The 27562-nt window shown below is 41.2% G+C and overlaps 1 protein-coding gene and 1 pseudogene across 9 annotated transcripts in view; one reads left to right on the plus strand and one right to left on the minus strand.

Moving 5' to 3' along the window:
• RERE (arginine-glutamic acid dipeptide repeats) overlaps nt 1-27562 on the plus strand; it is a 419625-nt gene that overhangs the window by 265023 nt on the left and 127040 nt on the right. For 6 of the 8 annotated variants that reach the window (XM_082460931.1, XM_082460929.1, XM_082460934.1 and 3 more), the window contains one exon: nt 25626-25674. In XM_082460931.1, the coding sequence (XP_082317057.1) occupies nt 25626-25674 (49 nt within the window). Of the gene's footprint in view, nt 1-8485; nt 8638-10029; nt 10281-25625; nt 25675-27562 lie in introns of those variants that run through there. The other 2 variants (XM_082460936.1, XM_082460935.1) reach the window with 2 other exon arrangements.
• Nucleotides 7740-8399, minus strand: LOC309660649 (large ribosomal subunit protein eL37 pseudogene; annotated as a pseudogene). Its single transcript has one exon. The product of its transcript is annotated as a large ribosomal subunit protein eL37 pseudogene (transcript).

The following is a 27562-nucleotide window of genomic DNA, read 5'->3' on the forward strand; positions in this document are numbered from 1 at the left end:
AGAGAAAGCCTGCGTGCCACAATGAAGACCCAACGTGGCCAAAAAAATAAAATAAGTAAAATAAAATAAAATGTAGTATTTTGTGTATAGGTGGTCACGGAGCAATCCCGCTCTCTAATACTAGTTTTATATAAGCGTCAGTGGTCTCATCAGAGGCTTGGTCTGCAGCATGAAAAATCTGATTATATTCTTGGTTCTTTGCTTCTTGAACATGAGCCTTCTCTTGTTAATCAGGTGGAAAACAAGTTGAGGGCTCAGATCTGATCTTCTATCTTACCCAGGAGAGAATGTCCCTGGTCACCTGCATTCACCTGTGCCCTCTCCGCTTTTCTTCTTCCAGGAAGCAGGTTTTTTTTTTTTAAAAGCAATATTGAGGCTTAAGTATTATTATCCTTATATTTAGAAGTAATCATAAACCGAGGCACTTGCAAGAATTTATATATATAATCTCCCCCATGACAGTGGCAATAATGTTACTAATAATAGCTATAGTTAGTGGGCACTGTGCACCTGGCGCTGTGCTGAGTGTTTTACTTGTATGATTCATCTTTTTTTACTTTGGTTTGAAACAGTCTTGACCATACAGAACAGTTGCAAGTACCCTAGAAGATCTTTGCTTAACTGAACCATTTGAAAATAAGTTGTCACCATGAGGCTATATCACCCTCTAAGACTTTGTGTATTTCCTGTGAACAAGGGCATTTTTCTTGCATAATCACAATATAGCCTTCAAAATCAGGAAATTACCAAGTAAATATTATTGCCCTGGAATTCTCAGACCCCACTCAAGTTTTATAACAAAAGGCTATAGCAAAAGGAATCCAGTTCAACATTATGTTATTTGGTTGTCATATGTGTGTTTAGTCTTCTTCAATCTGGAAAAATTTCTCAGTCTTTCCTTCACTTCGTGACGTTGGTACTTTGGAAGATTATATAGGCTAATTATTTTGTAGACTGTCCCTCAGTTTGCATTTACGATGTTTCCTTATCATTGCATTTATATCGTATATCTTTGACAGGGACAGTACAAAAGTCATGTGTTCTTTTTCCTGCATCCGTTAGGTGCTACACAATTCTAGTTTGTCCCACTGCTGGTAATGTTCACTGTGATACGTTGAAAAAGGTGGTGTCTGCCAGGCTTTGCAATTGTACAATTTCTCATTTTCCTTTTATAATTTTTTTAAAAAATCGAGTTATAGTTGCTTTACAATGCTGTGTTAGTCTCTCCTGTACAACAGAGTGAATCAGCTATATATATATACATGAATCCCCTCCCTCTTGGACCCCCATCTGGGTCACCACAGAGCACTGAGCTGAGCTCCCTGTGCTATACGGCAGGTTCCCACCAGCTATCCGTTTTACACCTGGTCGTGCACATACGCCACTCCCAGTCTCCCAGTTCATCGCCCCACCCCCACCCGTGTCCACATGTCCCTTAATGACCATTCTGTAGGCGGTTGCTTTGAGACCCTGTAGATGCCTTCTTCCTCATCAAACTTTGAATTATTCATGTATTTATGGCAGGGTGGACTAATGGCTGCCAATTTTATCCAGTTGTTTATAATCTGTTACTACCATTTTGAGGTCAGATTGTGCCAAATTTTGGAGAATGATACTTAGGAACCCAGATCTGGTGCTCGGTGTGCTCATTACTTTGTGTCACTGTTCTCAGGCCTTCTGCGTGAACAGAGCTTGGGGGCTGAGGGGAAGGGAGGTAATGCACACTTTTACATCTACTTCCATATCTGTGTGTATGTGTATCCATGCGTTCATAGCAAATTTTCCAACTCTAATCCAATAGTACGAGGTTCCTGCAAGTTTTTTTCCCTTTTCCCTTATTTGTAATTCTCACCTTTAACAGTAGAAAACCTCATCTCATTGTCCTTAATATCTTTACTTCCAATTTCCTATCCCAGACTCTGCTCTCTCCCACACATGGATGGATTTTGACATCTTAAGCTGTATTTTTAGTAGGTTTATCTGTTGATATTTCTTAGTGCCCACCTCAAGGAATCAAATTTGTGACATCATCTGCTCAAGACATATGCGATAACAGCTACTACTACCATGAAGTGAATGCTTACTCTGTCCTAGATTGTTTAATTTTTTAATTCCCGTAAAAGCTCATTGAGGTTGGTATTATCTTTATTTTATAAATGAGAAAAAGGAAAATCGATATTATATTAAATAGCTGCCTAAGGTTAGTAAACAGGAAATCCCAACCCTGTTTGACTGAAAACCTTGTGCTCTTAACTTCTATGATTTCATCATAGATTGATTCATGTACAACATATTTTCTTCTGGCTGTGTTAGAAGATAACTTTTAGTCTTTCTAATGAAGAAAAAGACACGTGCTTACCAGAAAATAACTTGACAAATTCAAAAATTAAAGAAGCAAACTGTTATAATAATTCTATAACCTGTATTTGTGTTTTCCCTTGAATATACATCCTTGTGCAGCTGTATAGGTATATGTGTATGTTTTAAGATGATAATTAAAATATTGTTTACACATAATGTACAGATAACCACGCATTCCTCTACTCTTTCATCTTCCTCTGTTTTGAACATAGCGCCGTGCCATTAAACGCTTCACAGACATTTGTAACGAGCACCCTGTATGCGCCATCATGTGGGTGGGCGTCCCATAATTTATCTGCTCTCCTATTATTGAACATCCCTGGGTTTTCCATTATTTAAATAGCACGGTCAAATAACATCGTGACCGTCTTTTTTCAGCGTAGATATTTATACTTCAGCTGTAAAGTGGCAATCTAGATCTCCCTTATTTCAGTTAATTTGGATTTGAGACATTTCAAAATTCACTTCTGTTTTAGTGAAGTCAACTTTTCTACTCCTCACAGCTCATTGTCTTTGCATAGCTTTTGGGGGCAAGAAGCTAGAGCTGGATACGAACATTTTCTTGTTCACTTTTCCTCTGTCATCACATTTGCACTCTCAGAACATTGACCTGTGATGGCAAGTATTGGAGACAGTTGAGATGAGAGTATGTGTATATTTGGAAACACAGCTGACTGAAGATGAAAGAACTTTAGTAAAATAGGACCAAAACCCAGATTTGATAATTCCAAAAACCATTTGCCAGTAAACATATACTGAATAAAATACAACAAATCTTTTAAATGCAGAGCTGAACTCGCAAGAATTAAGAGAAACTGAAAAGTTCAGCAGCCTGCGGCGAGAGGGGTCGGGCCATTTGCTTGTCTTCTTCACATGGCGTCTTTGGTTTTAACACCCACCAGGTACAGGAGATGGGGTCCTGATCTCAAGGGTTTAGGGAGTTGGAGCTGAGAGCGTGTATAAAGTTAGAATCATCGAAGGCCTATTCTTTTGGTGGAAGGGTGAACTAGGTAACATATCTGGAACTAGAAGAAAATGACAGGGATACCTGTCTGGGTTTGGGACTCCAGACCAAAAAAAGAAGAGGAGGAATAGAAGGAGAGCTCCCCTTAGAACTCATAACTTTGGGCCTTGCCCCCAAGACAACTGGGGCTTGAGTTTGCACTCTTGAAAAATACGAGAGGGGCTTCCCTGGTGGCGCAGTGGTGAAGAATCCGCCCGCCAATGCAGGGGACACAGGTTCGAGCCCTGGTCCGGGAAGAGCCCACATGCCGCGGAGCAACTAAGCGCATGCGCCACAACTACTGAGCATGCGCGCCACAACTACTGAAGCCCATGTGCCACAACTACTGAGCCTGCGCTCTAGAGCCTGCGAGCCACAACTACTGAAGCCCATGTGCCTAGAGCCCGTGCTCCGCAACAGGAGAAGCCACCGCAGTGAGAAGCCTGAGCACCGCAATGAAGAGTAGCCCCCGCTCGCCACAACTAGAGAAAGCCCGCGTGCAGCATCGAAGACCCGATGCAGTCAAAAACAAGCAAACAAACAAACAAATAAATTATTATATATAAAAAAAGAAAAATACAAGAACTCCAGGATGAGAAGATAATATAAAAAGTGGTCTCGTGCCAGTGAGCTGCTCTGGACACCTGACAGAAACATGTACAATTTTGGAGGAAGGACACACCCTCATTCAAGAACCTGTAGGGTATATACAGATAAAATATCTTTGAATGCTGAGCTCACTGTCAAAAACTACAAAATGTTGGAGGAAACTATGTGTCTTCAACTTGAATCAGATAAAATAAATGGTAAGATACACATTTAAGAACTTCAGTGCTAGAACTATCAGAAAGAGATGATATAATAGGCTTGAACAAAATAGAACTTTCATTTCTCTCTCATATAAGCAGAGTTTCAAAGGAAGCAATCCTAGGCTGGTATTGGGCTCTGCAGATACCACGGGCCACCTCTGTACCCTTAACTTCAGCCGTGACCTTGTGCTCAAGGAGGTGATGGAATGGTAGCCGTAACATCCAGTTTGAAGGCTGGAAGAAAGAGGAAGTGGGTAAAAAAACATGCCTTCTCCCTTTAAAGGCAGTTTTCATAATTTGTACAGGACATTTCCTTTTCTTCTCATTAGAACAAAAAGAAAAAAACCAGACTCACGCTTTACAGGTGAATTCTACCACTGTTCTAGAAAACAGAGAAAGAAGGTATAGGTTCCCCAAGTTATGAGGCAAGTAAAACCTTTATTCCAAAACCAGATTGAAAAGTAAGATTTATAGGTCAGTTTTACTTACGAACATGCATGTAAAATGTTTAAATAAAATATTGGGAAATGGAATCTGGCAAAGCATTAAAAATATACTTGTTCAAGTTGGGTTTATAGAATACATGAATGGTTTAATAGTAATTTATCTGTTAACATATTTTACCATTTTTTTACATATTGAAGAAGAAAGTATATACAGTCATCTTGATGTAGAAAAAGCACTTGATAAAATTCAACACCCATTCAGTACTTGCGGGGTGGGGGCTTCTTAGCAAGTTAACTGTAGAGTGCATCTTCCTTATTCTGACAGAATACTTACTGAACACCTGCAGCAAACACCGTACTTAAAGGCAGAGTGTTGGAAATACTCTCTCTAAAATCAGAGACAATAGAAAGATTCCCATGACCATTAAGACATGAAAATATATGAGGATCGGGAATGAAGAAATGAACCTTTATTAAAGATGGTACAATAATTTTTACCGTAGAAAATCTGAGAAAATATGTGAACAAATGGTTAGAACTGGTAAGATAAATCAGCATGCTTGCTGGATGTAAGATCAATATAAATATAAAGCTCAGTTCCATTTGCACACACCAGGGACAATTTCAAAATAAAATTTAAACAAGCTGTTTCTGAAACCTTTTCACTCGAAGGGAACTTAGTACTAATTAAAAGTCAAATAGAATATCTTTTTTCCAGTGAGTGTTTTTCTCTAGAGTTTCCTGAATGTTAACTTTTTATTGCTACTTTTGCTTTATAACTTTTTAAAAAAATTATTTATTTTATTTATTTATTTTTGGCTGCGTTGGGTCTTCATTGCTGCGCGGGGGCTGCCCTTCATTGCGGTGCGCGGGCTTCTTATTGCAGTGGCTTCTCTTGTTGCGGAGCACGGGCTCTAGGCACGCATGCTTCAGTAGTTGTGGCTCGTGGGCTCTAGAGCACAGGCTCAGTAGTTGTGGCACACAGGCTGTAGAGCACAGGCTCAGTAGTTGTGGTGCATGGGCTTAGTTGCTCTGTGGCATGTGGGATCTTCCCGGACCAGGGCTCGAACCTGTGTCCCCTGCACTGGCAGATGGATTCTTAACCACTGTGCCACTGGGGAAGCCCTGTTATAACTTCTTGTTAGTAAATAAAACATTTTTCTATTTCTGGAGAGTAGAAAACACTTCAAAATTAAATCCAGGAAATTTCCATGTTGCAGCTATTACTTTACCTTTGATAAACATAAATTTTCTGCTCACTAAACAGTAAGTATTATAATGGCAGAGTGATTATTCAGTCGGTTTTTATATAATAAACCTTTATAATTTTAGAAAGAATCTATTAGTATAATATATGCATTTCACCTGCTCAGCTCCCCTTTAATGTATTTAGAAGTTTTAATCCTTCACTTGTTGTTCACTAGGGATTAATTGGAGGAGAGAGGGAGGTCCAGAATCCAGAGGCAATGTAGATATCCCGGCATCACCGGACTTCGGGGGAGACCTAGCAGTAGGCCTCAGAAGGAAGCACTAGGGCAACCCACGTGCAAGTTGCATGCATATCCCTGCCGGCAGCCAGATGACAAGTTAGGGCAGTATGGTGGCAGGAATGAGGTCCAGGCAGGTTGTTCAGTAAGGAAACATCTAGTGTTCAAGACAACCAGTGGAAAAAATAAGTCCTGGGTCTTGGAGGCCTGTAAGTACTGAGTAAAGTTCAAGACAGGGATTGGTCAGGGGAAACAGAGCCCGTTTCTAGAATTGAAATGTATGGTTAAAAGTGGCACACTGGCTCACTTAATTGTCAGGTTTTAGGGCTCCTTGATTTTCTCTGATGAGGAGGAGGGCTGATTGCATATTCTGAGGTTGGATTGAATTTAGAGCTAGCTGGGTCTTAAGTGGATTCAGTTTGGGGATTAGAGCACTATGGAAGCAGGTGGGCAGGCAGGTCACTCATTGCCACTGGTGTGTCTAGTCTCCAGATTCCATGAAGATTGATGATTGAAGGCTAGTATAAATATTTTTTGTTTTATATATTGAAAAATTTTTAGTTTGGAATTTCATGTACATAACTTAGAAAAGAGTTATAAGGTTAGTACATAGAACTCTCGTGTATCTTTCACCCATTTCACCAATTGTTAGCATTTTGCCATATTTGCTTTATTATTTTATTTGCATTGATTTTAGTTTATGTAGTATTATTATCTTTTAAACCTTATTACAGATTTGCTTTATTATTTCTGTTTTTGCCCATTATTTTCTGTGTTTGCCATCTTTGCTTAATTATCCTCTCTATAGTATTTTCCTTTCCTGAACCATTTAGGAATGAATTGCAGATATCAAGCTTCTTTTCTCCTAAATATTTAAATGTCCAAGAACAAGGATATTCTCTTACATAACCATAGTATGGTTATCAAAATCAGGAGAGTTAACATCGATGTAATACCATGTAGTCTAATACAGTCCACACTCACGTTTTGCCAGTTTTTCTAATATTGACCTTCATAGTAATTCCCCCCCCCACCCCATGATTATGCATTGGTGTTTAGTTGTTGTATCGCTTTCATATCCTTCGCCTCTCTTTGTTTTCATAATATGTTTCCTAACCTTTTTTTTGTTTTTTTCCCCATGATATTGACATTTTTGAAGAGTATATTTTCAAATATTATTCAATTTGGTTTGTTTGATGTTTCCTCATGATTAGATTTAGCTTATGTAATTCTTTTATGTATAAATTATGTGTAAGTGATATTATGCTCTTCTTGGTGCATCAGATTTTTTTTTTGAAGTACAAAACAAGAGAGTTGGGGGGTTCCAATAAAGGTGATTTTGATACTCTCCTTGACCCTAAAGAGCTTACCATCTCTTACGAGAGTTGAGGCACCCCAGAGAAGGGTGTGACGAGCTGAGGGGCAGCAGGAGGAGAACAAAGTTGTCTGAGGTTTCCAAGCCTCTGCTAGGAAAGAGGCGTCTCAGAGAGGATCTGGTTGGAGTTGCGGTAGAGAAGACGCGTTCTCCACGTGGGAGAGAAGAGGTCTTGGCAGTGAGCTCTGGGGTGTGCTGCCGCTGAGGGGTCCCGGGAGAAGGGCTGTCTGTCCAAGTGGTGTGTAAAGGACGGCTGTGAGGAGACAGCGTCAGGAGCGACAGTGAAGAGCGTGTCGCAGTAGGCCGGGTCACAGCTGGGATCCAGTAGCACAGGGAACAGGCTGTAGGCTGTTGGTAACTTGCCCTTAGTGTCACTCGGGGCATGTGTGGGACTGAGCTTAGAGTCCCCATTTGCTGACTTGCTATCCCGGTAACCGGTGTTATGCTGTGCTCCATGGAACAGTTACTGTGGTTTTTCAGAGTAAAGATGAATTTATTAAATTATTATTTTATGCTGAGTTCTCCAAGTAAGCTATTAACGTGTGAAAGGGCTTGGTGGTTTTGTTTTGTTTTGTTTTGTTTTTTTAAACCAGAACATTTATTGCGTGACTCATGGTTGAAATCCTTAAGAGGAGCTGGATGTCGCAACAGCTGCCCTCTTGGGTTTAGGTGTTGTTCCTTCACGGAATCCATGCCTGAATCTGCGGTATACAGTTTTTAGGTGCCTCATTCGACCGGTCCCGGTGCTATTTCGTCTTTCAGCTTTAGCACTCCCGCTACACTTTCTCTTTCGCGTGGCAGGGGAGCCACATTTGCCACAGGTGGACTTCTGAAGGTGGTAGGCCTTAGAGCCACAGCGGCGGCACACGTATGCGTCTCATTCCAACGCTTTCCAAACGATGATGCTCCCTTCGTCATCTCGCTTCTGGTGGTTTTTTTTTTTTTTTTTTTTTTAATGCACTTTTGAAGGAAACAGTTTGGTGGTCATATTCATGCTATTTGCTGCTAGGTTCTAGTTCAGTTGCTCTTGTTTTTAAAAAGTCTTTTTCTCTGGGCTGTTTCTAGTCACACACTTCTGGGGACATGTTGTCTTACGTACCAGCCGGGAAGACGATATTCCAACCTGTGGATGCTTGCTTCATGTGCTGGGTCAAAGGTGAAACTTGTTTAAGTGTATTTGGCATTTCTTGTGTAAATTACATTTTTTAGCATGATGAGAGTTTTTTATTTAATCATAGTCTCAATTTAGTTTATCTGAAAGCATAAACGGGCTCCAAGAAAGTGGAATGGGCCCTGCGTTTACTTTAGGAATCTTGAGGGTGCTGAGTATCCTTTTAAGCAGGTTTTAATTTCTTCTCATTCCGTTACATTTGTGGGAAACAGAATTGGCGCTGCTCTTTCCTACCCTCTCTTGTCCTTTGTAAATTTGGGGGAGTTTCATGGTCTTTCTTTTCTTTTTAAATTATAACTATACAGAGTCATTTCTTGGTTTGCAAATGGAAACTCAGCCCACATACACATCCAGAACTAGGATTTCTTATATGGCTGACAGACCAGCTTGCCTGTTGTTGGAGGTGGAGGTTGGGGGAGAGAGCATAAAATGTGTTTTGAAGGATTTTAACAGAAAATGTCTTGGCTGGTGCTTGGGCGGTATGAATAGTTTGTAGTGCTCAGTATGACTAGGGTGGTGTGGTCTTGCTAATGTGGCTTTAGAAATTGCTTCCGATTAAATTTTTAAATGAATTTAGCTTCATGGGCAATGTTACAGAGAATTGCCTAGAGTTCTGAATCAAGAGGCCTAAACTGAGATTTTTTTTTTAGGTGCTTGGGTATTTGTTGGCAGGGTGTTCTTTGGGCTCTTGATTTGAACTTTCATGCCCTTTTTATTGTTAGGAGTACATTCCTTATGCTATACACCTCTGATTGGGTTAGTATCTCTTTAGGAGATGTTTTTATTTATTATTTAAGCAATTTTAGAACTTCTTATCTAAGGGAGATTAAGCTCTTTGCATAAAATCCAGTATTCTTTAGATACTCTGCTTGCTATACCATCCACACTGTGTTTGTGGCTGCAGTGATACCCAGTACTCCATAACTTTGCCAGGATTGTTCGTGTGACCTTTTTCCAAATGTTTAAAGTTTTCAAAAAGAAATTTGCGGGGTTGCTTCCCGTAGGTAGCTACTGCTATGTTTTTAAATAGACTGCAGTATTTCTTTTTGCTAATCTTGTGTATAGCCATTCGTATCTGGGGTTTTTCATTCCGTTCCTTCTTGATGATCTCTCTGTTTAAAACCATAATTTATTTATTTATTTTTTAAAAAGACAAAACAGAACTTGCTGTTGTCTTCACAGAGCAGGGCGTTTGTCTGCAGCCTCTCAGTGGCTCGGCCTGCGAGTTCCCTGGTGTTGGCCGTCTGGGATCCCCTTTCTGCGGCCCCACTTCCCTGCACACTAGCTTGGTCTGCGGGGAGAAGCTGCCTCCTCTGTTGGCTGGGCTTTATTTACGGAAACAGCAGGGTTGAGATTGATTGCGTTGAGAGACAGTGTATGGATGAGGGAGGGTCACAGCACATGCTCAGTCCTGTCAGTGTGAGGGGGAGTTTCTGCGTCCTGCGTGAAGGCTTAGGTCACAGCACAAGCTCAGTGCGAGCTCTGCGAGGTCTCTCAGACCGCATGTGCCTCCATTTTGAGTTGCTAGAGTAGAAAGGGCAGAGTTTGCACAGTAAGCGGAGGCGCAGGGCACAGCTACACTCACCAGGGCCTCTGTTAGGCATGGACCATGCATTCAGCCCCTGCAGGTAGGCTGTCTTCCTCCGGCCTCACTGAAAGAGTGTGATGGTTTTGCTGCGCTCTCTCACTTCTGAGGATGTTCATGAATCATTTTATCATTCATAGTGCATGTTCCTGCGAGCCTTGAATTTCAGCCCTGGCTGGCCGTGTAGGTGGTGGTGCAAAGCGTGAGATCAGCGCTGAGAACGGAACGGGGTCTACTCAAAGATGCATTCAGCAAACGCAGAGCGTCGTGGTCCCTCTGGTCCCTGTCCTCTTCCCCTTTCCCTCACCTCTTCCTCTCCGGGTGCAGTTCCAACCCGAGTCTTTCTGGGTGCCGGGTGCCGAGCCTGTTTGCCTTCAGGCACCTGCAGAGCAAACCTGTAGGCTGCCGGGCTGCGTGGGGCTGGTCGGGACGCCTGGGCCCCCGAGCGGCTCTGTTTGGACGATTTAGGAAGGGTGGTAGGTGGGCAGCTATTGGTTGCTTTGAAGGTGGGTGGAACTTGTTTTGATTGAGAGCCTGTTTGCCAGAGCAAGTTATAATTCTTGTGATCTTTTTCTGAAGCCTGAAATAGTGCATACGTATTGACCTATGCAGGGAGCAGTTATGGATTATGGTTGCAACAATATCACCTTAAAATGGATTTTTTAAGAAATGAAAGGTTATGTCAGTCACATCATTTTCTATTGCTTCCAAGACCATCCTGTCTTTTGGAGCTTATGGAAAATTTCTTGGCAATTAAAAAAAAAAATTGTTTGCCGTGGCATTTGTGTTAGAAGTTGAGGTTTCAGGTTTTTTTGTTCGTTCTGTTTGTTTTAGCAAAAGGTGCCATTTGTTGTGTATGTGTATTTTGTTGTGTGACTTGCGCGTTCTGTAGGAGAGGAGTGACAGGAGGAGTTGATGCCTGAGAAGGTGGAGGCGTCTACAAGGCCAGGTTTTGTGCCCACTGCTTGATGGGACCGGAAACCAGTCTTTTCTGTGAGGGGCAGTTATGCTTTTTGTGTGTCCTGTTTGCAGACTGGGCTCAGACAGATGGCTCTCACCATAGGTAACTTAGGGAGCCAATCATAATACGCAGATTTAGGACAAGTTGAATTCTTCCCCAAGTAGATATTAAGTGAAGTTTCTGAATTATATTAATTGTCCCTTTTTGTTTCCTCTCCCCTTTTTTCTTTTGATAGAAGTTGGAAAAAATTTTGAAGTGACACTTAAATTTTGTGTCTTTGTGAGGATGAAAGGAAGCATACAATATAGAAGAATGTGCAAATGAGAAACTCTCAGAGGATAGGGAAGAAATTTACTGCACGCTGATGATAGAGGGAGAAGTTCTTCATGTGAGCCCTTCGTTGTATGTGAATCTGGAGCTGTGCATGGTTAACTCCTGTCTGAGGAGGCCCCTGATTTTGGCAGAAGTTTAGGAAGGCTACTGATGCATTATAGCCACCAAAAATGTTACTGAAGTGTAATCTGGCTTCTGGCAGGTTCGATTTGGGGATTGTGATTAAGGAGGTGAATTATACGGGGATAGTTTAGGGTTATTACACTTATTACCTACGATTTTTAATTCTCTTTTCCATTTCTGTGAGGGCTGTCCTCCCCTTTTGATCACATTTATTTGAACATTGCCTTTGGGAGTTTGGGGCAGATAACCACTTTTACTTTTCCCCATGCCACGTAGCATTGCTTCTGGAACTTGCCATCTTTCACTTCACTTAGAAGCACCTTTACTCTTCCTTCTACTCCTCTCCTAGGAGTGTGAAGTCACCCTTTCTCTAGACTGGAGGAGCTGGACACCACAGCCCGTGCTGGGAGCCCTGCAGGACTCAAGTTTCTGCCTCGTTTCAGAAGCCCACCGTTTGAGTCGGGAATACTTGTTAGGAAAACAGTTGTGGAACTGCCTTTCTGTTGTAGAATCTTTAATTCTTCTTAAGCTTTTTTTACATTTGGCAAATGAGATGTGAACAGGAGGCTATACCGGAGCTGAATCAGCTCTGGCCGGGTCCGCCCGCTCGGCTGGCTGGTGGTCTGTGGAGCTCGCGTGCAGCCACCTGATTCGACGGCGAGGACTGGTCGTTGCCACCGGGATCTGTGGGGACCCTTTGTTCTTAAGAGCCGAGTTCCTATGTTTCAGATCCGCTCAAGTGAGTCACTAGAGCTCTATCTTACGTGCCATGCATTTGTACTACATTTTCCCGTTTTAGGAAAATATTTTTGGAAGGTTATTCGCTGAGCAGCCGCCTTCCGCTCTGGGGCTTCCAGGCTTGTCTGGTGGCGGTAGAGGTGAAGGCGCAGTGTACAGGAAGTTGTTCCCTTGTTTGGGGATGTGGTCTAGGGCCCGGGTGGCGTGGACATTGGAAAGAGGATGATTAGCTTCATTGTGGCTTCTTGTTCCCCTCCTGCGGGGCTTCAGAGTATCAGGAAATGCTGGTGAAGAGAGACAGTGTGTGTTTCCAAAAGAATGTAAAAGTAAAAGCTCCCCCAAATATTATCCTGTTATTAGCTTTTCTTGTCATTACATCAGCATCTTGAATCAGAATCTGAGGTTGATCCTTACATTTAAAGTGTTCCTCTGTCAACATAAATTTTTCAGTCTGGGAATCCGCTCATAACGTACCCCTGCTTTTGACCACTTCCTAGACTCTTGTCTGGTGTGTTAGTTTAAGAATTAATTGAAACACACTGATACACCTACAGCCTGATATTCACCATGTCTGTGATTCTTCGGTTGTTCATTGGTCCTGATCCTTTTTCCTTCTGAATTCGTTTTTCGCTTTTTGTTTTATTTTTTGGTCATTACTGAACTAAGTCGTCCTTCCACCAGAAAGACGTTCATTCTAAAGCTGTGAAACAACTGTCTGACAAAACGAGAGAGAAAATAGAAAATACGGGGTAAAGGGAGATTTGAAATTATTTGTGCATTTGTGCATCTCCTCCCAAGCTGACAGTCATCTGTATTGAGGAGTTTCTGACAGGGTAGGTGACAGGTTGTTGAACATTTCTTTAAAGCAAATCTGAAAGAAAACGAATCTAGTCTCTTATATGTATGCTCTGTGATACTTTGGATCTAAGCTAAAACAGTTCATTTTAATTTAGTTGCGATAATTAGACCTTCTATCAGAGTTCTTTGAACTGTGCATTTATTTGTGACTATTTGATTGATTGTCTTCCTTATTGCACTTTAAGCTTCTGGAGCACAGACCATGTCCTCAGTTCCCAGGAGAGTGTCTGACCAATGGGCCTCTGGCATAAATATGTTGAATTAAATGAGTGGCATCTGTGGTAAGAGAGAAAACTAGATTTGGGGCTAGATGATATGGTTCAAATTCTACTTAATAAGTGACATTGGACAAGCTGTGACGTTGGATAAGTTCCTTCCTTTCTCTGAACCTCTGTTTTCTCATGGGTCATGTGGGGGTGAATATTTCTCACAGTTGTTAGAAAGATTGAAAGCGAACGATATGAAAGTGCCTGGCACATAGCTTATCAGTGTATTACTGTTATGAATTCAAAGTCCAAGTCTACAGTCTTATGTAGGTGTAGTTATCTTAACAACATCTGTATTTTTTGGTCAACCTGTTCATCTAAGACAATCTTAGGAACTGTGTTAGGAATTACGGTCATTAAATTAGTGGCCAATATGTTTGGCCAGCATTCTTCTTATGCTTTTTGGGTGTTTATATTTTTCTTTACAGTTCTTAAAGTTTTTAAAAAAGCTTTACTTCCGTATCGTGTAACATTTGGTGTATGCAGCCTTAGATGTTGTTCTTTTCTTGCCAGTCTCTCTAATACGGTGGGACGAGTGTGTGTCTGTTAATGCTTGTGTTGCTACCACAGCTGCCGCCACCGTTGCTGCCTCCCCCCCCTTCCTGCCCCCTCCCCATATTCACACCACTACAGTGAATAGGAATAAGGTGATGGCCCTTTTTTTAAAAAATTTAATTTTATTTACTTATTTATACAGCAGGTTCTTATTAGTCATCAGTTTTATACACATCAGTGTATACGTGTCAATCCCAATCACCCAGTTCATGACACCACCACCACACCCCCCGCCACTTCCCCCCTTGGTGTCCATACGTTTGTTCTCTACATCTGTGTCTCAATTTCTGCCCTGCAAACGGTTCATCTGTACCATTTTTCTAGGTTCCACATGTATGCGTTAATATACGATATTTGTTTTTCTCTTTCTGACTTACTTCACTCTGTATGACAGTCTCTAGATCCATCCATGTCTCTACAGATGACCCAATGTCGTTCCTTTTTATGGCTGAGTAATATTCCATCGTATACATGTACCACATCTTCTTTATCCATTCGTCTGTCGATGGGCATTTAGGTTGCTTCCATGACCTGGCTGTTGTAAATAGTGCTTCAATGAACATTCGGGTGCATGTGTCTTTTTGAATTATGGTTTTCTCTGGGTATATGCCCAGTAGTGGGATTGCTGGGTCATATGGTAATTCTATTTTTAGTTTTTTAAGGAACCCTCCATACTGTTCTCCATAGTGGCTGTATCAATTCACATTCCCACCAACACTGCAAGAGTGTTCCCTTTTCTCCACACCCTCTCCAGCATTTATTGTTTGTAGACTTTTTGATGCTGGCCATTCTGACTGGTGTGAGGTGATACCTCATTATAGTTTTGATTTGCATTTCTCTAATGATTAGTGATGTTGAGCGTCTTTTCATGTGTTTGTTGGCAATCTGTATATCTTCTTTGGAGAAATGTCTATTTAGGTCTTCTGCCCATTTTTAGATTGGGTTGTTTGTTTTTTTGATATTGAGCTGCATGAGCTGCTTGTAAATTTGGGAGGTTAATCCTTTGTCAGTTGCTTCGTTTGCAAATATTTTCTCCCATTCTGAGGGTTGTCTTTTCATCTTGTTTGTGGTTTCCTTTGCTGTGCAAAAGCTTTTACGTTTCATTAGGTCCCACTTGTTTATTTTTGGTTTTATTTCCATTTCTCTAGGAGGTGGGTCAAAAAGGATCTTGCTGTGATTTATGTCATAGGGTGTTCTGCCTATGTTTTCCTCTAAGAGTTTTATAGTGTCTGGCCTTACATTTAGGTCTTTAATCCATTTTGAGTTTGTTTTTGTGTATGGTGTTAGGGAATGTTCTAATTTCATTCTTTTACATGTAGCTGTCCAGCTTTCCCAGCACCACTTATTGAAGAGACTGTCTTCTCTGTTGTGTATCCTTGCCTCCTTTGTCATAGATTAGTTGACCATAGGTGCTAATTGTCCTATAGGTGCTAATAAACCCATAGGTGGGTTTATCTCTGGGCTTTCTATCCTTTTGTGATGGTCCTTTTTTTAAAAATAACATTTCCCAGAGACTTCCCAGTGGGAACAAAGAGATTTAGATGTGCATCATAGACATACTTGCTTGGTTCAAAGCCCCTGTTTTTCTGGGGACACTCCATTCCTGTGTATTATAAAGTTTGATATCCATGTATGGAAAGCCAGCAACATTTTTGGTTGGGAAATTGGCTTAACCTGTGAATACTGCTGCTTTATAAACTGAGGTGGGATTTTTAAAATAAATTTGTTCCCTAAACTGTTGTGTGTGTGTGTGTGTGTGTGTGTGTGTGTGTGTGTGTGTGTGTGTGTGTGTGTGTGTGTGTGCGCGCGCGCGCGTTGGGTATGGTCCTTACAACTGTTTTCCTCTTTGCAGCAGGTGATGACAGTAAAACCCATGAGGAGCCTGAGGTGGGATGGAGTTGTGTGCCGTGGGCAGATGTTCTGCATGTTACTACATAATGGGGGTGGGGGAGGTCAGGCAAAGAAGAACTTCAGGCAGTGGAACGAGGTCATTGTAGTGCTTTGAAACTAGATCCTTTCCCATGTATTATTTAAAAAATTTTTTTTACCGTTTTTTTTCTGATGCTGCATATTATTGTATAGAGGCCATATTTACTGACTCCTATTGTCAGCCTGGAAATTTTTCTTATTCCTTAGCCAGTGCCTGAATTCTTGGTTCTGGACTCTGAATTATATTTAGGGGGACTCGACTGAAAGGAGAGAGGCTTGAGATCCTTTATAATTAACTCACTGTGACCCCTTGAAAGAGCACCTTTATCTCCTCGGCCTTGGTTTCTTCTATTAAGCTAGAAGGCTGGGATCAGATGGCCTCTAAGGAACCTTCCATCAGAGAAAATTTAGAATATTATGATTCTAAATTTTAATGAGTTCCTGTCCTGACCTTTGCATTTGTGTATGAATTTGGAATGTTAACTCTTCCAAATGTTGACTGATTATCTTTTTCTTTTACTCTGAATGAATCCTGAGTTTTGTTCCTTCTGGGCAGTTTATCAAGCCTGTTTCAGATGAATTTGCTTTGGGGGTAGGTGGGGGCGGGTAGCCTTCTGTCACAGGTGACTTGACTTTTCAATAAAGCACTTAGTTGTTATTTATGGCAAAATGGTAGATGAGTTAAAATATTAGAGTCATTTATTCATTTAAAATATCTTTAGTGAGTGCCAGGGGGCTCTAGTGGTGAGCTAACATCAGACTTGGTTCCTGCCCACAGGGTGCTTTCGGTCAGGATAGCCATGGAGAGAAATAATTACACAAATTAAATATAAAATCATGCCTGTGACAAGAGGCTGAAGGAGAGGTAGGTGGTGTTTTGGGAACTCGTAACAGAGGAATTACTTCCTGTTCTCGCCCCTGCCAGTGCTTAGAGCTGATAATAGTGATGACTGCTGCGTGACAGGCACTGTGCCTTTCTTTCCGTAGATCATCTTTTATTTTTATAGCCGTCTTGCAAAGTAGCCATTATGAACTTGATTTCATAGATGGGCTCAGAGAGATTGAATTGAGTCCTCAAGATCACACTTAGAGCTGACAGAACCTTGGTACTGACATTTTAATCCAGGTTCCTTTGATTCTGAAGTCTGTGCTCTCCCCCAGGCAACTGAGCATGTAGGCTCGGGTGTGTATAACAAGTTCTCGCTCCCGGCGGCGGCGGGGTGCCCAAATCATGGGACGTCCTGAGGATAGGCAGAGCACAGTGATTTTACTCAGATTTAGGGAAGTTTTTTTCTACCTTAAAATGAATGGGAATATGTTATGGAGTAGAATACAAAATTTACATGGATTTTTAAGAAGCTATGTCAGACTTCAAGGAAATTTCAGACTTATTGAAAAGACTGTTGTAGAAATACCTGTCCATGCTGGAGAAATCTGAGAAACCCAACCTGCCATTCTGGGCTTCCTTGTTATCAGTCTGACTTTCACTCCTGCCCACCACCCTTGTAAAAAGAAGTGATTCTGGTAAATTGCCTTTTGCTTTTCCTAAAATTTGGTGTATTTCATTCTGGACCCCCAGTCTGTTATTTCTGTGGTCACTTTCTGAATGAGCTAGTAAACAGAGTTTCTAGAATCTTCCTTCTGTTGATTTCTGTCAGTCTTCCTGCTCAACTTGCCACCCTGTGGAAAAGATAAGAATGATCTGCCATCGAGCCTTGCGATCTGAAGGACAGGTAAAGGGAGATTGCATGTGATTTCATTCATCCATGGCAGCAGCCACAGGGGCAGGGTCTGACTCAAGAGTTACTGGTCCCAGCCTTTGGGGAATGGGCCAGAGGCCACCCTGCCATTACGTCCTGGGCGTGGGTTGTGATGGGAAGTAGCCACGCCGGCTGCCTGTACAAGGCCTCTGTTCCACCAGCTTGTGTCTTCTCCCCAGGACCGCATGTCCTTGTCCCTCTTCCTTCCCTGTAGATGCAAGTTCTCGTCGTAAGCAGTCACCGTGATCACATAAAGATACTTGGGGGTCTTAAGCGAGCATTCACAGACCCGTGCCTTCCTCACACCGCCCCCTCTCTCGGGGGGAAGGAGTGGTTCTGCCGGGCGGCCCCTGTCTCCAGCCGGCTCGCTCTTCTCCAGAAGCTTCCTCGTCTAGCCAGCTGCCGCCTCATCTTCTTTGCATAGATGCTGCTACCTTTCTGATATTCACTTGCAGGCTCCCTGCTCCTTTCTGTCCATTCCCTGTTTACTTCTTAGACTAAAACGTTTCCATGGTAACGGGTTACTTTTCAAAGGGAACATCTTGTCATTTTATTTAATCCACTGCAGCTGAAGAGGACTGAAATATTAAGTTGTAGTTGCCATGGATACTGCTTTGTTACATTGGTTTCTTTTGTATTAGATTTCATATACAATGAATTTCTTTCTATTTTTTTTAACTCAAGGAATAAACACAGTGGCTTACCATTATTGTTGTAATTTGGCTTCTGGGACTATTTTTTCATATTCCAAGCAAAGATTTGTAGAATAATGGGGATTAAACTCAGCTGTTTTGAAATATGTATATTATTTACATTAGGGGCACAGAGACATTCTTCCTTCTTGCTTGTGAGGATGGTGACTTTTTTTTGTTTGTTTTTTGGTAGTATGCGTCACAGCTAAGGATGTCACAGGATGATCCCACTCCAGAGATCCCTAGTAAATACAGAGAAAAAAAGGAATGTGTGACTTGAGTTAATTCACTGAATCTCGTAGCTTACGAACTGTGGCATTCTTTCTTCAGCTACTTATTCAGCTGTCTACAGTGTATTTTGAGGGAATCTATTTGTTATTTATTCAACTTTTCTCATGTCTGGTTTTCTTTCTTACCCCTAGTCTATCTGTAATACATCACTCAATTAACCTCTTCTTTTGACTTTAAACAGCTTGTAATTTTTTAGATTCATAGGAAGTTGCAAGATGCTACAGAGTGTTCCCATGTACCTTTCACTCACTCACCTACCCCTAGGAGGTATGGTATAGAACTCCAGTGCAACATCAGAATCCAGACTTGGGACATTAGTATAGTGTGTGAATAGCTCTGTGACATATTATTGCATGTGTAGCTTTGCAGATCTATTCCATCATCACAAAGATTCCACTCCCTCCCTTCTCCCCCCACCATTCCTAATACCTGGCAACCATCTTTATAATTTTGCCATTTTGACAATGTTACATAAGTTGACCTTTAACTTTGATGGGTTTTCTCTTTTAACATGATTTTCAAACTTAAAAAAAAACCTTTTTGATTATTTTGTCTTACTTTGATGCTTGAAACGAACAAAGAAGTGAATTAAGGAAAAAGATATGGCTTCTCATAGTGGTTCTGTTTATAATTAGTTGTGTAATTTTGGTTCAGTAAAATCACTCTGCCATATGGAATGTGGCTGGGAGCTCTGACTTTGGAATTAACTAAACTTGAGTTTGAATCCTGGTTTTTCCAACCTGTTAGCTGTGTAATCTTGGGTAATTTCATAAACTCTCTTAGCTTCGGTTTCCTTATCTGTACAGGTAATAATAGCACCTACTTTACAGGGTCATCCTTAAGGTTAGATAAGACAGTGTATGGAGTTTGCTTCGCTGGAAATGCATGCTACATAGTTAACGTTCAACGTACATGTTAGCTTCTTTATTGATGTTGCAATTACTCCTGTTATTGTTATCTGTTAAGTGGAGATACTGCCTCACAGAGTTGTCATGGAATAATTAAATAATGTATAGAGAGCGCTTCATAAGTGATAACTAGTATTATTTTGCTTCTGTTTGTCATACAAGTATGTGATACCTAAATTTAAGATAATATAGGTAAAAACCTTGAGGCAAGGATAAAGGTGTGCATAGATGTGTCTTGCGTTATCCTGGGATATGACTTCCATCTTTGGTTTCTTATTGCATATGTAGTATCCTTTATCTGACCTTGCTGGGATTTACACTGTCCTTGGTCTTGATTTTCCTTCTTTAATTGAAGGCTACCCTGGTTTTGCCCAGACCTGCTGTGTTAATTAGGCAATGCTATACATCAAGCAGAAACCTTCTTAGTAACTATGAATAAGTTAGCATAAGATAGAATAAGATAGATAATAAGATAGAAAAAGATAGATAGTAAGATAGAATAAGATCTGAATTTCTGTGACTAACACTACTAGTGCTCTGATTAATATCAAAATATGAATTAAATGAATTAATACATAGAAATGAGATAATACTGTAAGAGCACCCAGAACAGATAGAAAGTACTTAACATGTTAGCTATTGTTACTAATTGAAGGATTAACCTGGTATTTTCTAGATTAGGGACCTTTTGAATTTGAGCCTCCAGTATATTTTTTAGAATTTATTCCAGTGACCGTTTATTGGACAGTGACCCCCAAGTTAATCCCAGTCTCCATGACTTCAGAAAGCGGCCCCAGACTTTACTTTGTTTTCCTTTAATATGGACGCAATCAGCGTCCATTCTCTTCTTGTGAACTTGTCTGTGTAACAGCGTCATAGTTCTTAAGCAGGTTACGTGCGTAAATGTCTCGTTTCTTCAACACAAATATAGTATTTCACATTGATGGGCTGGAGTGGGAAAGAAGTGTGTGTAAACGAACAGGGGAGCAAGTATTACAAAACAGGAAACAAGTCAATCGTCCTAGTTAGTTAGCCTCCAGTATTTTCTGAAGTTCATAATGTATAATAATCAGTGCTTCTCACAGCTGGTTTGTGGGCCCCATTATTAATTTTATCAGATCCCGACCCTTGAGTTCCTGTCTTTGCAGTATTCGTTATGATGAAATGGGAAGCACCATGAAAGACTTCTGGTGCGCACCATGAAAGACTTCTGGTGCGCACCATGAAAGACTTCTGGTGCGCACCAAAGGACACGCATTGTTTGTTGGAGTTAGAAGCTTAACTAGCTGCTTCTTTCATGGAACACCATTTTTATTTGAGAGAATAACTGATAAACTGTGTTCACTCGGGTAATTGGACATTTTCTTAAAAATGAACAAACACAGTGAGCCTGCCATTTCAAGGCAAACCAGCTGATAGTATTTTGCCAATGCAGGACTGGAGCTTTCAAGTAAATAATTAGAATTTTGAAAAACTTGTACCCACCACTCTGAGTTTGACAGCTTCTGTACATACACAGGCTTTTGTTATGAGATGGGTGGTGATATTAATGAATGTGATTCTTTTTTTTAAATTGTATAGTTAACTGTGTTAATATTTGGAAGATCTGCAAAACTTAGTGAGTGAATATTTTCCATCTAACCAATGCATGACAAACTCACGGGTGGAAGATCCATCCAAAGGCCAAGACAGACCAACAGACTGTAATGTACAAGAGTCCAGACGATCACTGATAAGATCTTAGATTAACATTGTGCAAAAGACCTTTAAGAAACAATCGCATGTTGAGTTTTGGTGTAGTATCAAAAAGCATATCCATAGTTATCAAAAAGACTATTCACATAATCTTTCCTTTCCCAGTTATATATCTGTGTGAGGTTCAATTTTTTTTCATATACTTTAACCAAAAGAATGTACTGTAACAGATTGAGTGTAGAGAAGCAGATGTGAGAATCCAGCTGTCTTCTACGAAGTCCGATCCTAAGGAGATTTGCAAAAATGTAAAACGTTACCTTGTTTTCACTGTTTTTTGTGTAAATACAATTATTTTTCATAAGAGTATACTTAATTATGTCATGAGCCTATTGTTATTTTAAAATAAATAAATAAGTAAACATTTTGAAATCTCTCAAAAATACAGTTTCCTTGAGATACTCAATAGGGCGTAAAGGTGTTAGACCAAAAAGTTTGAGATTTGCTGTGTTAAGTAAAAGGAAAAATGTAGTAGTCAGCGTATCATTATTAAGAGTGTTTTCTACAAGCTGTTGATACTGCATTTAAAGAATAATTCTTGGTGATTTTTATCAAGTTTTGCATCCTAGCAGTCTAGAAATATTCATGTAACCAAGGAATTTCCAATTTGTCCTGAATGAGTAATAATGCCAGACAGGTACTGTATTAGATTCTGGGGGATATGAAAAGTGAATTAAATCTCTGTTTCTGTACTCTTCAGTCCCAGAGTGGGTGGAGGTAGATGTCCAAATTAGTCATAGCAGAGTGCCACCCGCCAACATGAGGGGGAACCACAGAAGGAGCACTCGGGCGGGGAAGCGGCAGGTGAGGGCCCTTGACTGTAGAGTTCGGCTGCTGTCAGAAGAAGGCAGGGCTGAGATTGTTCCTTGGATTCCAGATATAGCTGGGTACTGGCACTTTCCCAGGAAGAAGGCTACTTTCTCTTTTTATCTTTAGTTCATATTCTGACAGGTTTTCTGTCAGATGCATCCAGTTTTCTCTAGTAGGGTGTATATTGCTACCTACCTCTTTTTCTCTTAGACCTAAAAAATATTTCTGCCATTTATTCTATATTTGGGAGTTCCTAGATACGGTAGGCTAATGCCATTGCCTGCTTACCTTGGATCTTAATCCTGCTCAAAACTTAACTTCATTGTATCTCTTGCTGGGAAACCCTAATATTTAAAAATTGCATATGATAAATACTTTTGTTGTAAAAATTGATTTTTAATTTTAAAAGGTTCTTTGTTTTATTTTGTGCTTTTCAGTCTACTCATTAATAAGTACCCTTCATTGACATAAAAGAGAGAAACAGATTTCTAATTTTGGCTGTTAAGATACTCCAGCATGTTTTTTTGTCTCTCTTGTATCATTATTAGCAGTATTAATAATTACTAGCATCCTGTTTTTATACAAATAAGTGGCATATAAGCAGTTCTATTCAATAAGGTGTTTGGGGGGTTTATTGTGGTACAGTTTTGAGCTAAATATGATAATACTGGTTTATTAAAATATTAAAAGAAAAAAAACAAAAACGCACACAAAAAATAAAAAATAAAAAAAATTAAAGTAAAAATGAACCAGGAATGTTTGTCCTGGAATTAGCAAGGACTTAGTGTGTGTAGCAGTGACGGGGAGATGCTTCCATAACCAACCACTTGAAGACCTTCTAGAAGAGCCTGAAAGTTGAGCTGTGGGCACATGTTGCTGGACGGGCTGTGGTTGAAGCTTTCTGAGATGATGCATTTTGGCCAGACCTCTTTGTAGGCAGGCAAGCATTTGGGGAGTGTTTAGAAATGAAGGAGAGAGCTAGGCTTGTCAGCTATGTTTTGCTCATAGCTGGTTACGAAACAGAAAGGGATGAGCTGGAAGGGAAATAGTGGGTAACACTGACTGCTTGTTTTTTTTAAAGAAGTGCTCAGATTAAAATAGCCTCCTGGCCTGTGTGACTCCTCTGCATACCTCCTAAAACAGCTTCTCCTAATCCTTGCATAAACTCACGGGAATGTCAGCTCTGCGTTTCAACACCCATTTCCCTACGCACGAGACCAGGGTGGCTTGTGAGTTAAAGGTAGCTCTTCACGGGAGCTTTTCTCCCACCGCAGCCCCTCTCTTTCAGTTGCCCGCCTTGGTGGGGTTCTCGTCCCACTGGGGAAGCCCTCTCTTGCCTGCTGTTGTGCTCCTCGTGTCCTTCAGGGGTCTCTCTGGAACTTGACCTCTGCATGGACTGTCTCCTCTTGAAGCCTGCCTAATTTTTTTTTTTTTTAACAGGAAAGGAAGTGAGCAGGAAGGGAAAGGAGGGAAGAGAAAGGAAAGAGTCTAAGGTTTTCATTTGATTTTTTTTTAAATTAATTAATTAATTTATTTTTGGCTGTGTTGGGTCTTCGTTTCTGTGCGAGGGCTTTCTCCAGTTGCGGCAAGCGGGGGCCACTCTTCATCGTGGTGCGCGGGCCTCTCTCTCACCATCGCGGCCTCTCTTGTTGCGGGGCACAGGCTCCAGACGCACAAGCTCAGTAGTTGTGGCTCACGGGCCCAGTTGCTCCACGGCATGTGGGATCTTCCCAGACCAGGGCTCGAACCCGCGTCCCCTGCATTAGCAGGCAGATTCTCAACCAATGCGCCACCAGGGAAGCCCAGCCTGCCTAATTTTGATCACTTCCCTTAGCATTTTTACTCTGTTTCTCCTGAAATGTATTGGGCTCATGAGTGGAGCGATTGGACCTGTTCTGGTGTTTGGGACACGGCTGCTACCTCCCCAGGTAGATGGACCGTAAGCTCCTTAAGGCTTAGACCATTTTCTTTTTGTTAGTCTTCTCTCTTCCTTTGTCATATCTGCTGCCCACTTTGCCAAAATAAGACTCTTCACTAGAAAAATTGTCGGGTTAAAAGAAGAAAGTGCTGGACCTGAAGGAAATAATAGTTTTCCAGAATTCATTTTAACAGCTTCAAAGCTAATGGTGGGGGGTATCAGAGCCATGAGAGAAAAATAAGAGTCTGTGCTTCCTCTTTGGTCTTTGCTGCCTTATTATGCGCTTCAGCTCAGTCCAGGTCGACAGATAATCATCAAGCAGCTCTCACGATGGAAAAGCCTACTCTTCAGCGCTAGTGAAAATTCACAGCTGACTGTACAGCACAGTAAGGCCTTGTCACTGGGCACGGAAAGCGTTTTCCTAAGAGGGTCAACAGATGGTCGTGTTGGTCATTGAGGGTAACAGGGAGCTGTGGGCACTGAGCTCTGGGAGGCCGAGGTCTGCGTTTCTTTGTGCACCACTGTGTACCCACTGCATGCCCTGTGCAAGGCCCGGGATGCAAAGACCTTCGATGAATGTTTCCTGAAGGAGTGAAAGGGACAAGATACCCCACACTTTTGGGGGTGTGTGAGGTGACATGGGGAGAAAATCAAGAAAGGTTTCAGTGAAATGGTGGTTTTTAGAAGGACCCTGGATGGTTTGGATTTGGAGTGAGGGAGAGTGAGCATAGCAAGTGCAGTAAGAATGACACAGAAATGAGATGGGTCTTTCACCTCCTAGGCCTGCTGGGCTCATGCCCCCGCACGCTTTACATCTCTGCTCAATTTCACTTTATTAATAAGGCCTTTTCTGACTATCCTGTATAAAGAACTGTAAAAGTTCATCGTTTACCACCCCTTTAATTCCTTGACCCTTTCATCATCTGACCTATTACGTGGTTCTTTTTTTTTTTTTTTTTTTTTTTTTACCAAATTAGAATAAAAGTTCCAGTAAGGCAGGAATATTGTTTTTTTTTTTTTTTCAATTGCTTTATCCCCAACACCTAGGGCAGTTCCTGGCTTGCAGTTGGTACTTAATAAATATTTGTTGAATGAATGAATGCATGACCCAGTGTGTGTGCTAGGAATCATAAGCTATCTTATCTATATTTTAATAAGGTTTATCGTAGGGCACCCTGAAATTTTTTGAAAAGAAGAAACATGTATTGGGATTGTACTGTAGGAATGTTCGTCTCTCTGCAGGGTGAAAGAACGATGGTATAGATACTCAAGACAGGAAGTTACAGTAGAGGGGTTTTTAGAAGAAACGGTTTTAGAGATGCGTGTGGGGTTAGGGGAGCGCACATATACAGGGTGGCATTAGAAACGGTGGGGAAGCTAATTCTTCCTGAGTTTTCCCTCACTTACTTCAAGTGAGTTGTTTTCCTTGAAGAATGTGTGCATGTTTATGTCAAAACTGTATTATGCTAACCTGATCTGCTTTTTCCATGACAGGAGGCTGAACAGTACCCAGGGAGAAATTCGTGTTGGTCCTAGCCATCAGGTAAAGCAAATTTTAGTAGCTTCTTTAATAGGTTTTTATTTCTTATTATTCTACTGGCCCTTTATTCTGTTGAGCAGCAGCTTAAAACTGTTGTTATGCTGTTTGGAATTTTATATAAATGCAGAGATTTATTTTTTTAAGATCACCATATACATTTAAAAAATTGTGGTAAAATATATGTAATATAAAATTAACCATTCTGACCATTTTTAAGTGAATAGTTCAGTGCCCTTAAGTACATTCATATTGTTGTGCAACCATCACTAGCATCCACCTGCAGAACCTTTTCATCTTCCCAGTCTGAAACGCCGTGTCCGTTGAACAGTAACTCCTCATTCTCCCCTCCCCTCCTTCCCTGGCAGCCTCCCTTCTACTTCCTGTATCCATGAGTTTGACAACTCAGTGGAATGACCCAGTATTTGCCCTTTTGTGTCTGGCTTATTTTCTTAGCATAATGTCTTCAAGGTGCTCCCGTATTGTAGCACGTATCAGAATTTAATTTCCTTTTAAGGCTGAATTATTCATTGTATGTATGTCTGTTCATCTCTCGAACATTTGGTCACTGCCTACTTTCATTTTAACTTTTTTAAAACCCCATATCCTTCAGAAAAGTCAAAATGTTTAAGATATTTGTCAGTTGGAAGCTTGTTGTGTCATGACTTGTGCCCTTCCATGTTTTGCTCAGTTTACTAAGACTCTGCTGTTGTATTTGTCATCTCTCTCTCTCTTTTCGTTTGATCCCTGTATCAGTTAGGGCGCTGTGACAGGCAGGGCCAGAAAACCCGCTGAACATGGCTGTTTATTCTCGCTTACCGTCACATCTTCGTCAGACAGGACCAAGGCTCTGCTCTGCTTCTCTCTGGTTCTCTTGGTTTGGTGCTCAGCTGTCTCCATGGGCTGCCTTCTTCCTTAGGCCAGGAGCCAAATTTCACTGATTCTGAGAGGCACTTCTTTCCTTCACATTTTTTTATCTCTGATGTCGGGCTTCATTGTGTATCCTATGGTGTGATTATAATTTAATTGGCAGCATTTCTTCTTTCTAAATGCACATAAAATAATAGTGGTTCTTACAGTGAATGAAAATGCAGCAGATGTTGAGAGGAGGAAAGGGATCATCCCTCTTTTCCCCAGGAAGGAAAAGAGGGATGGAAGGAAAGAAGGAAAATTTTCCCAGAAGGTCTCCATTAGTCCCCACGTCTCATTGCCATGGATGGGGTCACGTGTCCATATCTAGACTTGAGGAAAATGGCTTTATTAGCATGACTGGCTTGGACTGTCATTTGAGTTGAAATGGATGTTGGAATCGAGCCACTGTAGCCATCGCATACTAGAGATGTGAGACACGGGCGACTCCTTATAAGGGTATAGAAATTTTTCTGTCTAAATGTTGAGCATTTCTTATATGTCATTCATATTTTTTTAAAAATTTATTTGTTTTATTTTTGGCTGCGCTGGGTCTTCGTTGCTGCACACGGGTCTTCTCTCTAGTTGCGGCGAGCAGGGGCTACTCTTCGTTGCCGTGCGCGGGCTTCTCAATGAGGTGGCTTCTCTTGTTGCGGAGCACGGGCTCTAGGCACGTGGGCTTCAGTAGTTGTGGCTCGTGGGCTCTAGAGCGCAGGCTCAGTAGTTGTGGCGCACAGGCTTAGTTGCTCCATGGCGTGTGGGGTCTTCCCGGACCAGGGCTCGAACCCGTGTCCCCTGTATTGCAGGCAGATTCTTAACCGCTGTGCTACCAGGGAAGCCCATCATTCATATTTTTAAGAACCCGTTTTAACTCTGTGATGAAAAAGAAATTGAGAAATGAAGGGATATTAAAACCACACGGAAACCATCAGGGGCGTCTGATTTCTAGGAGACACTTCTTGTCCCAGGACTAGGGTTACACCTG

The sequence above is a fragment of the Balaenoptera physalus genome (assembly GCF_965194825.1).
Source record: "Balaenoptera physalus genome assembly, chromosome: 1".
In the NCBI taxonomy this organism is placed as follows: domain Eukaryota; kingdom Metazoa; phylum Chordata; class Mammalia; order Artiodactyla; family Balaenopteridae; genus Balaenoptera; species Balaenoptera physalus.